This window comes from Gadus macrocephalus, chromosome 21 (genome assembly GCF_031168955.1).
Source record: "Gadus macrocephalus chromosome 21, ASM3116895v1".
In the NCBI taxonomy this organism is placed as follows: domain Eukaryota; kingdom Metazoa; phylum Chordata; class Actinopteri; order Gadiformes; family Gadidae; genus Gadus; species Gadus macrocephalus.
This window is the reverse complement of record NC_082402.1, coordinates 11400968-11414589: the sequence shown is the minus strand read 5'-3', so window position 1 is coordinate 11414589 and position 13622 is coordinate 11400968. Positions and strand designations below refer to the sequence as shown.

At 47.0% G+C, this 13622-nt stretch overlaps 1 protein-coding gene across 6 annotated transcripts in view; it reads right to left on the bottom strand.

Annotated features, from left to right (window-relative positions):
* Nucleotides 1-13622, bottom strand: part of sash1a (SAM and SH3 domain containing 1a) — a 159661-nt gene that overhangs the window by 23953 nt on the left and 122086 nt on the right. For 4 of the 6 annotated variants that reach the window (XM_060041525.1, XM_060041526.1, XM_060041527.1 and 1 more), the window contains exons 3-8: nt 9906-9956; nt 9346-9395; nt 4076-4116; nt 2993-3082; nt 2555-2667; nt 1105-1203 (exon numbers count right to left, since the gene is read on the bottom strand). In XM_060041525.1, coding sequence (XP_059897508.1) covers nt 1105-1203; nt 2555-2667; nt 2993-3082; nt 4076-4116; nt 9346-9395; nt 9906-9956 — 444 coding nt within the window. The remainder of the gene's footprint in view (nt 1-1104; nt 1204-2554; nt 2668-2992; nt 3083-4075; nt 4117-9345; nt 9396-9905; nt 9957-13622) is intronic. The other 2 variants (XM_060041528.1, XM_060041529.1) reach the window with 1 other exon arrangement.

Below are 13622 nucleotides of genomic sequence, written 5' to 3'. Positions count from 1 at the left end.
CAGCTTCTATAAATCAGCCTTTAACTAAACAACAAAAACCAAGGTTCACATCCACAAAGAATTTGTGGTTGCCATGTTAAACCTGGATCCCAAGCCGGGGTCTCTCCGGCTTCAAGCCCAAGCGTCCACAACCCACGATCTCCAGCCCCGGGACCCATGTCTTCTAACCGCCGGCCTGGCTCCATGCACCCAGAGAGTCCCTTCTTGCAGAGAGGGCCGCTCCCGAAACACTCCCCCTAACTGGGCTGCCGGAGGGGCCGGCTACACCACATCCACTGCGAGTGGATTAAGTCCCCCCCCCCCCCCCCCCCCCCCGTTGCATGAACACCTTCATCAGCACTTTAGGCCTGAGAGAGTGAGAGTGGGTGTATGCAGAGCAGATTCCTTACAGTCCAGGACTGATGAATGGGAGCGGGTCCTGGTGAAAAATACCCATGAGACCGCTCGCCTGTCAGAACCACAGCCAATCACGTCCCACCTTAGGCGGTGGGATTTCTTCACTCAAAAGATGGGAGGAGGGGGTGGGGTCTGTCCGGGGGAGCTGCAGCGGGGGGGGGGGGGGGGGGGGGGGGGGGGGGATGGGATAAGCCAGGACCCCCTGCCACCTTTAACCCCCGGAAGAAATGACATGACAGCGCAGCGTTGGTCTCTTCGCAGCCCGGCCAGGGGATGGTGTCATGTTATGACGTCAACACACATGAAAAGGAGGGCTGTGCACCAACACACAACCGACTCAACAACACAACACTGTAGAAACTGGGCACTGGACTACAGAGAGAGGAGCCAGAGAGAAAGAGAGAGGGAAGAAGAGAGAGATAAGATTAAGGCAGAAGAGGAGGGGGAAAGGCAGACCTATATTTCAAGGTGGGGAATACTGTTGCAATGGACTTCACAGGGTCACGATGAACCTAGTGCCATTATTCCACCTAGAAATCGACATTCAAGGTGGAACCCGCAAACCGAAGAAGACAAGGTCCAGCTCTCTGTCCGCTTTCACTGAGGAGGACATAATCCTCCGGGTGTGTGGGGGAGGAGGGGGGAGAGAGGTCGGATGGGAAGTTACAGATTGGAGGTGGGGGTGGGGATGGGGGGGGGGTTACTTACGTTGCAGTTTGACGACTGGTTGAGAATGGCTGAGGATCCGTCAGTCCACTCTGCAGTGTCAGTACTGCTGCCCTGTCTGCTGCTCTCATACTCCTTCAGCTACATGGAGAACAAGAGTTAAGAGCCCATGCACGCAAGCACGCACACAACCGCATACACACAGGAAAGGACCCCCCCCCCACACACACAGCCATACATTGGCAAGAGGATGTGGGACACATTCAACAGCACATCGGAAGGGACAGACTCAGGAATGTACATTTAAATTCATTTGAATGCACACACACACACACACACACACACACACACACACACACACACACACACACACACACACACACACACACACACACACACACACACACACACACACACACACACACACAGAGAGAGAGAAAGAGAGACAGAGAGACAAACACATACACAAACAGAAAGAAAAAACAGACCCAAAGTCCAAAACCAAGAGGATGAAGGCGGTCAATGAAACAAGCCACAGACTAAACAGAGACACCACGGTTCACAAGGCACGGCGGTTACAGCACTTCAACACAAAAGGCGGTCCACCAAGGCCATGGGCATTGATTCAGAGTGGTTTAACTGACTGTCAATCACAATGAGGGTGGGGGATAAGGAGGGGGATCGATTGAAGGCTGGGGATTGGGGAAGAGACAATCAATGTCGGCCTTGTGGAGAGACACAGAATACTCTAGCAATGCTATTCGTTAGCATGGCATTCAGCTTGGAACGAATGACGGGAGGATAGAGAGGGAGAAATAAGGATTGATGAAAAAAGGAAGGATAAAGAAAGAAAAGGTAAGAGAGAGAGAGAGAGAGAGAGGAATATATATGTTTATATGTGCCAAATGAGTGACACAATCAAACTAGTAAAAGGCCAAACAACCATGATTTCCTTGAAATGAGGACAAAATAGGACACCAGCAGATGGCACTGTTGAGCTAGCATGGTCACCAAACCTCAGAAGCATGGGCCCGACAGCAAACTCACAAAAAACACACACACACGGACACTGAGACAAAACCTGACCACACCCCAACATTACCTCCAGAAACCCATCGACTAATGAACCCCTGGTGACAATCAATGTTCAGAGACTGCGTGTGTGTGTGTGTGTGTGTGTGTGTGTGTGTGTGTGTGTGTGTGTGTGTGTGTGTGTGTGTGTGTGTGTGTGTGTGTGTGTGTGTGTGTGTGTGAATGCGCGCTGTATGAGACCAAGGCAGAGTTACAATGGGCGGTGAGGAAATGAGTGAGGGTCAGTCGTATTAGTAAGCGACGTAAGCGAGTAACCTAGGCATTGTGTGTGTGTATGATGAGACTCTGGAGGGGGAGGGGGGGATGGATACCCCAATGGAACGGGGATGGATTTGAGGTGCAGCGGTTGTTGCGGTAGTACTGGTTGTTATTGTTGATATCCTCGCTGTGGTTGTCCTACCCGGGCCAGAGCCTCCTCCACGGTGATCATCTTCTCCTTCACCATCATCATCAGCTGGATGCGCTCCTCGTCACTCATGGTGATCTCACTGGCCACGTAGCCGATGTCCTCGCCTGGTGGAGGGAGACGGGGGTGAGGGAGGGAGTTAGGGGGGGGGGGGGGAGAACAAAAAGGGGGTCACACGTGTGAATGAATGGAACAAAAGCAACGTCACATGAGACAACACGACATCGGTGCGGACGCCGCTGTTCTTGTTGGTGATGACATGATGCAATGAAAAAACATGACACATACGTGTGCGTGCGTCACACACACACACACACACACACACACACACACACACACACACACACACACACACACACACACACACACACACACACACACACACACACACACACACACACACACACACACACACACACGTTACCAGCCTACCTTTGGCGGCCTGCCGCGCGACAGGTTTATGCTGAGCCTTGCGGAAGTTCTGCCAGAAGGATTTGTTCTTCTTCTTGTTGTCCCACTTTCCTGGAGAGACCGGGAGCAAGAAAACAAGGAAGAGAGAGAGGAGAGAGAGAGCTTCAGTCACATGGGAAGGCAGCGTGCATTGAAAACCACAGACCGTGTTCACCCGACCACTGAGACTCCTCCTCTAACCCTGTGAGTAACCCAGCGACCTGCGAGAGGAGAGATGACGCTGTTCGCCTGACCAAACCGCAAACAATTTACGTTTACACACTGCGTGCAAGAGCACATGAGTGAGTGCGCTCCCTCGGAAGCATCCAACAGCCTACACTGTTTAATCCCGGAGCCGTCGCCCAGAACGCTGGCCCTGTGTATAGGTGTGTTCCTCCCCCCCCCCCCCCCGCCTGAAACACCGCAACCGACAGTGGGCCAGTCAGAGCGCCGCCCAGCCCGCGCTGCACAAAGAGCCGTCTGTGCGTATGGGACCACCAGGAGCCTGAATCCATGTATTGTGGAGGTGCAACCACTCTCCAAATAAACGCCACGGTTTAGACCTCGATGTTTGAGACATGGTTTGGTACGTCCCCTCGTTTTTATGGGGGAATCAACTACACTTGAATATCAAGAACACTAATAAAGCGTGGGTGAACCCGTTTCAGCTGGAGTTTGACCACTATGAGATTCAGTTTGGGGTACTTTTTTATTCCCGTCGCTGTATGTCAGCGATATAATGAGTGCCACATAACGTTATATTATAAGTCCCCGGGAGGCCTGACTCTCTCTCAGATGCGAACATCAAAATCAACGGCCGCTCAGAACGAGTACGACAACGACAATGACGAGATGGAGGCACTAGAACAGTCAACTCTGAGTCGCTCTCTCTTTTTCATTCTCCTGCTCATAGGTTCTTAGCTGATTGATTGACTAAGTACTCAAAATAACAAATGTGTTCCCTGTAAAGGCTAAGGTATAAAAAAATATACTGTACAAAAAATATTGAAAGAATAGGCACAAGGATGAAAAGAAAACAAGGCAGAATAAGAATAAGGCACTCACCCCCCGAGCCGTCTTCGGAGCTGGACTTGTGCAGAGGCATTCTGGTGAGAAAAGAGGGACAGAGAGACAGGGTCAACGTGAGTGTCAGAAGAGAGACCTCAGCGACCACATCATTATCCTGCCACTGTTTATTCCCTCCAAGAGCGCCCCTTCTAAACATCCCCACTGTGTTTACGTTACAACATGTCCACTCACAGGAGGTCATTCCTGCTAAAGGCTGCAGTTATCACTTCTGACCACCGGGGGACGGTAGTTATGCTCAAATGGTGATACGGCCAGACTGCACGCCTACATGCCTATTAGCCGTCCTCAAAGGGAAGTGATGCAAGGGGATGCAAAAGGACAAAATATATACATGGAATGGAGGGGATGGGGGGGGGGGGGGGGTAGGAAAAGAGGGAAACTGTAAAAGAATGCCAGAGATTCATGTGACAGTGTGAGGAGAAGCTGAAGGGGTGGAGGAGAAAGGGATGTCACGCCGATGAGCCAAAGTGCGGCTAACCACATAAATATGTGGGGAATATGGGCAGGAAAAGGGAAAGTATGCTGAGAAAAAGAGGCACGAATGGAGAGAGAAAGAAAGAGAGACAAGAAGGAGAAGGCAAAAAAGACCACAGGCCAGACTCGAGTCTGTTTGTGTTTCCACTGCCCTCCACAGGATATAATATCACGAGGGAGGACAGAAAGAAATGGGGAGAAGATATAAAATATATACAAAATAAGAGCGCAAGGGAGCGAGACGATTCTCATGCTTTGCTGTTGTACACAAAAAAATAAAACTCAGTGTTACCATTTGACACCCATGGTACACACACACAATGAGCCCAGGCTGCAATCTCAATGGGAAACAAAGAACCCAACTAATAAAAAGACATAAACGGGCGTCTCGCCATTCTTCAGAGGACAATTATCGACATCGATGTATCCTTCCTCTTCACACTTCCTCTGGTTGAAAAGAAGGGCTCTTACAGGAAGTCTTCAGCAGATTAATGGAGCATGTCCAGACCGGCTCCCGAGGTCTCTATATGGAGGGAGAACCCGATTGAGCGTGTGTTTGTGGTTTTGAAAATCGTTAAATGGCCTTCGCCATTGAATTGAACAGCGTCTTTTCTTTTATTCTTTTATCGTCCACATCCCAAATGAAATGTATGTGGGGAATAAATAGCATGACCGAATTCATGATGGGCATAGATTCTGGAGTAATAGGAGGATCTTAATGAGGAGGTTTGGGTAATTCCCCTTAAAAACATTGAATCATGTAAGCCTTTTCCCTGAAGAAGGGTGAAGAGTGTGAGGACAGAGAGGGTTGGTACAAAAGTGTGCACCCTGACAGATTCTGCTTCCAATAACCCTGCAGAAATACCTTCAAATGTGTCAGCTAGCGGATACAACACATCAATTATGCAGGATGTCACAGGGCGAAATTAAATATGAAATGTGTCTTTTTGAGAACTGCTAAGGACTATTAAGCCAGTGACACCATCACACACACACACACACACACACACACACACACACACACACACACACACACACACACACACACACACACACACACACACACACACACACACACACACACACACACACACACACACACACACACGTTGATCCTTGGTCCAGCGGTTGTCAGTGGTAATGTGTGAGTGGCCGTGTGACAAGTTCAACAGGTCACTTCCATCTCCTGTGCTTGTGTGTGTGTGTGTGCGTTCGTGTGTGTGAATGGGGAAATTTATTCAGAGCTTAAATGCCCAGCTACCATGGCAACATAATGAGATGCTAATTGAATGGAGGCCTGCACGGCCTGCAACCCCCACCCCCCCCCCCTCCCATCTCCCCAATGACGGGCAGGGGCTGAGGCTAATGCTAAGAGGACTCACTCAATGGAAGCAGCTTCTGTGGAGAGGGAGGGCCCCCTGCTATGCACGCTATAAATTAGTAACATTGGCAAACATACATGTAGTCAACACACACACACACACACACACACACACACACACACACACACACACACACACACACACACACACACACACACACACACACACACACACACACACACACACACACACACACACACACACACACACACACACACACACACACACTCTCTTGATGGGAGCGTGAGACATTGGTGCGGCTAGGCAACTTAATTGGTTTAGCCCTGAATCTTTGGCGAGCCTTTCTATTAGTATTCTGCTCTTTGCACCGAGGACCTTTGATGGGCAAATGGGAGCGCCGTAACAAAACGTTTGCGAGAGGAAAAGAGCAACTGTAAAAAAATAATAATAATTCTGATCGGTCTTAACTATAGGGCTGGGCACTGGCGCATGCAGGGAGACCAGCATGTATTTTAATGGCTGCAGTGTGAGGAAGTGCACAGCCTCGGGCGTATGCGTGGCGTGGAATGAGAATGACATGTTGGAGCTCTGCCCCCCCCCCGCCTGGGCCCCTTAGCAATACTCCCTCCCTTAATGACAACCCAGGCATGAGGTGTGTGTGTGTGTGTGTTATGGTATGCATGCTATCCGTGGGTGTGGGAAATACATTCCCTTGCATTACCGTCATGGGGTCGCCCGGGCTACCAAATTTAGACTAGTAATATTAGCAATCATTACCACATAGTACAAACTGTACAGAGCTAGCAACCCGGTTGACAACTCTACTTCGGCCATGTCAGCTAGGAGAGCACAGGGCTTGGACGGGGAAAGGGAAGGGAGAGAAAGGATGAGCTCACGTCTACTAATTACATAAGCAGGGATCATGTGATTCGGGCATCGCCAGTCATTCACAGATATGGCTTTATGGTCGACAGCTGCTAGAGCGACTGCCAACACACACACACACACACACACACACACACACACACACACACACACACACACACACACACACACACACACACACACACACACACACTGCCTGGGTGTCTGCTAATGTGTTTTCACCGCCCTCAGCATATCCGGGGGACTGTCGTCGCCAAAGCGTTGAAGGTCACAGGGTCAAACCTAACAGGGGGGCATTTTTGACCATTACAGTAAAAGGTGTGCGGACCATAGATTGTATAAAGTTGCGTTTCCAGCAGACTCCTACTTGTATCCGCATTGTCTACAGTTGGTACTTCACATTCCCACTTTTGTTTAAGAAGCATGATGGGGGTGTATCCAAAGCAGATGGCTCAAATGTCCTCAACCACCATCACAAATTACATCTTGCTAGTGTTGGACTGAGGCCCGGCCAGAGGAATGCAATACACACTGATCTCCATGTCAGACAAACACTACCGGTACTCTAAGCTTTATTAGTATTTGTGTGTGGCTCGGCCCTCTCTAGTGATTAGGAACAAACAACTTCCACTCCAAAATAGGAAGGGAGCCCCTCACCCCCCCATCCAATCAGCATGTTGTCTTCAGAGTTACGAAGAGCATGTCATCGCCTCTTCTTTGTTGTCTCCTCTAAGCACAATGCATTAAGGGAGCCATGGCCACATCCTGCCAGCGCCTGCGTCCAGGCAGACGGACATGGGTTGGGGTGACAAGAGCCCAGAGGAAGTCTGGGTAATCTCTTGCGTGGGGCTGTTGTCCCACAGGGTAAGAGTTGATGAGAGGCAGCATGCGTGTGCGTGGGTGCGTGCGTGCGTGCGTGCAGGGCATATATTTCAACATGTGTCAGTGCGTTAATAAAACAAGGGCCTGGGGGTCCCGCGGTCTAAAGGCTAAGACGGCATACGTGAGATGGGTTCACCAGAGGCAGTAATGAAAACAAATGGAGGGGGACATGGGACAAGCCCAAACATTAAGGGAGGTGGTCCTCTCCCTCTCTCGTCCCCAGCCTACTCAGAATGGGCCGGCAGACGTCATCCAACATTTGGCATCTGGATTCCATCACACGGCTGTTTTTTTGTCCGTGCACCAGAGACAGCACAGCCGTGACCAGAGACAATTACGGCTGAGGTATGTGCTTCCTCTGTCACACGTGGCACTCATGTGACCGCACTATGAGAAACACGTAAGAGAAGAAAGATGTGTAAAGATATCGAATCCATATGGTGCGGTAGCTAGGGTACCAACCGTAAGGTACGTGCTTGATCTCCCCCCCCCATTCCCAGTCTACCTGGGGGCGTACTGGAGCATAACAGCCGAACCCGCAGCTGTTTCCTACAGAGTTGCTTTGGATTAGTGTCTGCTACATGATTCTATATCTATACTACTGACTCGTATGAACCACAGTGACACTTCTTCGGATGCAACTCTGTGGTGACCTATTGTTCGTGAGAAAGTAGAGATTCGGTGGGACTGTACGTGAGTTTCTGATTGTTGTTGAGCTAGCTTCCTGAAACTGTTCCCTTTTACAGACACAAAGCCGTATGTTTAATGTGAGAGAGCATGGGTTTTCTTGAGGTGAAAAGTCGATGCAGCGACAGATAAACCAGTATCGTGACCTCTTCAGCAGTAGAGTGGACAGAAAGAAACTGAGAACTCAAGCAATGCTCTTGATATGGAGGGCCTGTAGTTAGTGTCCTGACGGGAGATCCTGGCACCAACCCAGGTTAGCAGGTCATCGAACATTGCCCCAGTCAACCGAAAATACCGCACGTAACGCGTTCAGTGTGGCCGTACCTTAAGACTTACAGGAACCAGAGAAAAAAGAACACCCCACCCATTCTCTATCCCGTCCTGCTTGTTCATGCTTCTTATCCTCTGGTCATCATCACCCTATCATTCTCCCCCTCAAGCCGACCCAACGACTCCCCCAACACACAAACACAAAGGAGGGAAGGAAGTGTGTAGGGCCAGGGGACAGAGGGTGTGTGTGTGTGTGGGGGGTGGGGGTGGGGGAGGGGGTGGGGGTGGGGGGTGGGTCCGGCCACGGCCCAGCCGGGCAGGTCAGTCACAGGAAGCACTTGCTTGGCTGGCTTCCTTTGACTTGTGACAGGAACTTGAACCGAGGACGGCTGGTCTAGAGAGCTAGGGGTACTTGGTACTTGGGTAATGGGTCCACATGTGTGACCCCTTGCACACGTTACACAGCGCTTACAATCACCAACCCCAGGGATGGCTACTAATGCGTGGACTATGTAGATTTCTTTAGCTTACGGCAGATCACCTTTGATCCATATATTAACACAGGCCTCCAGTTGCCATCGGCCAACCTCGTTCTTTGGCTACGGACACTGACGTGACATGCTAAATCTCAGTCCGGGATGTGAAGTGATATGTGGCGCTGCCGGAGGGCCACAGACAGCAATGGGAGAGGAAAGGCGGTCTTACTTTCTGTCAGTTTCTGGCGTCGACACCTCGCTGCTGAGGCCCAAGGATTCCTGTGGACACAATGCAAAAGGCCTGACGTCAGACTGATGCTCGGTACGGTGGTCGCAATGGGCCGTCACCATCTTACAACTATACAACCATCAGTCAGATTGTTTTGAATATCTTTTCAGATCGGCATGACCTTTATGTCTTCATAGGTCTTCACGATTTAAATTCATGTAAGCCTATCTTAGAGAAACTTACCTATACTGTGTTTCTTTTGTAAACCATTTGTGTGGCCATGCCCTCAAAATCTTTGCAAATGGGGGACATTTACCCACAAACGGTACAGCTACTCTGGTGACGCCAACGTATGTTGGGGCTGATAAACGTTAGTCACTCATTGCTCTTTATTCTCCTTTTTAAATTATTTTTCACCCTCATGAGTTGTGACTGCTGACACCCCGGTCATGTTTATCCAAATACAGTTGCACGACCCTGCGGGCACGACAATGACCCTGCCTGACATCGGTGTGCATAGCAGCCCTTATGTTGTACCACGTGAAGGGGGAAGTGCTCACCTGTATCTCAGAGCGAAGCTGTAGGGATGTGATGCTGGTGTCCAGTTTCTCCTGAAAGACACAGAACAAGAGCAATGAGGATCAATGTTTAGAGGTCACCGAATTTGCCCGGCGACAGGAGAATGACACGCCCCTGTGTAAACTAATGGTACACCTAGAGGGAGGTAAGTCACCACACAGGTAATCAAGCTCAGGTGTAGGAAAGTGCCTGAGGCAGACATGCCTGAGCTAGTAAACACAGTACAGTCATTGAGCACGTGTGTGCACATCTCGCCAACAACAACACGCTACCCACATCCCTAGGTGCATCAGACTGTGTCCGAAAGCATTGTTATTTTATCTCTAAACCAGAGAGACCTGTTATTTCTGAGGGCTGGACTGGCACAAGGAAGGGTGGAGGGTAAATTCCTGATTTATTTTCACTCGACAACTATTCAGTCATGCCATGTTCACGCAACTGACTCGGTACCAATAGTCAGCTCTGGCCGGATGAGGTGAGCCTTCCTCGTATGATGCCTGCGTCACACCGGGTCAACCTCCTATTCTTTCACCTCCTTGGCTTTCCAGTGTGAACCTTTCCATACAGGTTGAGTAAATAAACCTTCCAAGGATGCTTCGTCATTCAGCAGAAGACACTTACCACAATAGCTTAAGCCCAAAAAAACACGGAGCGTGATTCGTAATATTTTTTTCTTCACACACACACACACACACACACACACACACACACACACACACACACACACACACACACACACACACACACACACACACACACACACACACACACACACACACACACACACACACACACACTAGAGAGATGTGATGATCTCTCTACCGATCTCTTAATGTATATATAGATCTATCTTTCTACATCTATTGATCTAGAACGATTTTGCACATGGAAATAGACATATTATTTGTTGTTTTAGATACAGATGTTGAACAAGCTGGAGTACCTTCCTCAGTAATAGATCCGCAATGTCTAAAGTAGACTACAGACATTGCGGATCTAATCCATAACCTTTAAGCTGGGGGTCACATTTTAACCACTAGACAACCACTAGTAAAGACAAGCTCACTGGAAAAGGTCAAGACCAAAGCACTAAATATGTGCCTACATTTTTTTTATCAATCTTTACAGTAACGAAACACATATACAGTGGTAAGATTAAGTTTATGCACCCATGCTAAAGTTGACCAAAAAGAGGAATAAAAAACTATCGTTTGGAAATCGATCTTAATGCCTTAATTAAACAAATTAGGAAAAATTCAACCTTTTAGGCCACAATTTCCTTGATGAATGAATAATGTATCGGAAATAAATAAATGTTCTTCATTAAAATACAGGGTGCATAAGTATAGAAACACCTATGGTAAATTCCCATAGAGGCAGGCAGATTTTTATTTTAAAAGGCCATTTATTTTATGGATCAAGGATACTATGCAACCTGATAAGTCACCTAGGGCTTTGGAATTAAAATAGCCCCACATCATCACATACCCTTCACCACAACTAGAGATTGGCATGGTTTTATTTCAGTTAGCCTGTTAGCTTTGATTTGCATTGAGAAATCATCAGGCTAACGAACAGCTATTAGGCTAACTGAAAAGAACCATGCCAATCTCTAGGTATGGTGAAGGGTATGTGATGATGTGGGTCTATTTTAATTCCAAAGGTGTCTTTATAAGGATGCATAGTATCCTGGATCCATCAAATAAATGACCTTTAAAAATAAAAATCTGCCTGCCTCTATGGGAATTTAACATAAGGGTTCCTATACTTATGCCGCCTGTATTTTAATGAAGAACATTTATTTATTTACGATACATTATTCATTCACAAATAAAATTGGTGGCCTAATTTTTTTTTAATATTTTTCCTCATTTGTTTAATTAAGGCATTAAGCATGGGTGCATAAACTTATTCTTACCACTGTATATACAAGATACTCAGGCTAACGTTATAGCAGAGCAACATTTGCACAGCTGGAGATAAGACAGAGAGGAGCTCCTGTATGTCTTCAGCAGGGATCCTGTGTCTTGGCGGTGGACCCAGAGAGGGATATAAAGGAGGGGAAACCGGAGGTTACAACCACACCAACTCGCCCCGCAGGAGTGCAGTGCCAGATTCTCTTATCTGTTCTAAGCACATATGTTATTTGGTATTATCCTATCGTACATTGAATCAATTACATAATTAAACATGAACCACTCTTCTCTGACTTACTCTTAAGGCAGCAGACAAGGAGTGTCCCCCGAATCAAGATGAATCGGCTTGTTAAACGGTCGTTTTCAGCTCGTTAGTAGAAATGTACACAGGAAAGTAGCATATTGGATACTGTACCTGATGCGTTTCCTGAGAATGAAGAACCGTGAGAAAATCCAGCTTTGATAAGTTCCCTTTTGCTGCTCTCTATTTAGAGTGGGAGGGATTGGACTTATTTTTAGTAAAACACCACCGTTGGTTTCAATGAGGAAGTTGGGGATATACTTGTGTTGCAACTAAAACTCTGGATCCTACATGGAAGTGTTTGTGCCATTGAATTCCCATGAGCTGCCCATAGTTACACTGTGGTCCATCGAGTTAATCCATTAGTCACAGTGAGAGCATACCATAAGTTCTATCAAAAAATGACTTTTAGGAAATGGACTAGCTAGTAGGGATGGGTAAAAATATCAATTCATCAATGCAGTGCAATTTATTTGTTCTCGATTCAGATTTCTTTTTTCATTGATTAAATCCATAAAAAAAAGAAAAAAAGAAAAAAAGAAAAAAAAGAAGCATACTCAGTCATTGTAATCTAGAAGCGAGTGTGCCTAAATGTACATGCCCTTTTACATTTGTCCATGTTATGATTATTACTTTTATGCTGCAGGCTTAGCTCATGAACAATACTATACAATGGTGTATTCCCTTTTCGCTAGTTAAAGCACAATGACATGGTTAATTCATTTTGAAATGGTTAATTCTAAATAATATATAGGTATTTTTGTCATCTGCACGTATTATTGAATCGATATCGAAGCAATTCAATCAAGGATCAATATCAAATCGAATCTAGACCTAAAGAATCGAATTGAATTGAATTGTGAGGTACCTGGCAATACCAGCCCTACTAGCTAGCAAATGAAAGCTAAAAGGTCAAGAAGAGTCTGCTTGCTATGTGGAGGCAAATGTGATTACATTAACCGCTTCATGGTTAGGTTACATAGAATAAAAATATATTGAAATTGCACAGTGCTGTTAACATGAGCACTTCAATGATATCACTATCACCTCAAAGTGACTACAGACACTTATTAATGTAAATGCACTCAATGCAAAGGTAATCATTAATTTTGACTCTGAGCAAGCTCATAATGGAACACCTTGAAATAATTAACCTGTGCTAGCACCCATTTACAAAATAGATTAAACTAATTTAGCTTTAAAGAACAATGAAATGGATTCATGGGTCATAACAGAGCTAGTTCCAGATCATGACACTCAAAAGAATGCTTGTTTGGAGCCTCAACCTTTGTTTTCTTTAACAAACTGCATGCTTAGCCAGCTGCTACAAATCAGGCTTCAACACAAAACCTTATCTGTCCAAAAAAAGCTCTGACAAAATATATCCATTCTCAAAAAATTAAAATACGAAGTCACAACAAAAAATAGCTATCATCTAAGCCCAGTTTCAAAATCAAGACCAGCTAATGGACTTGCCCGAC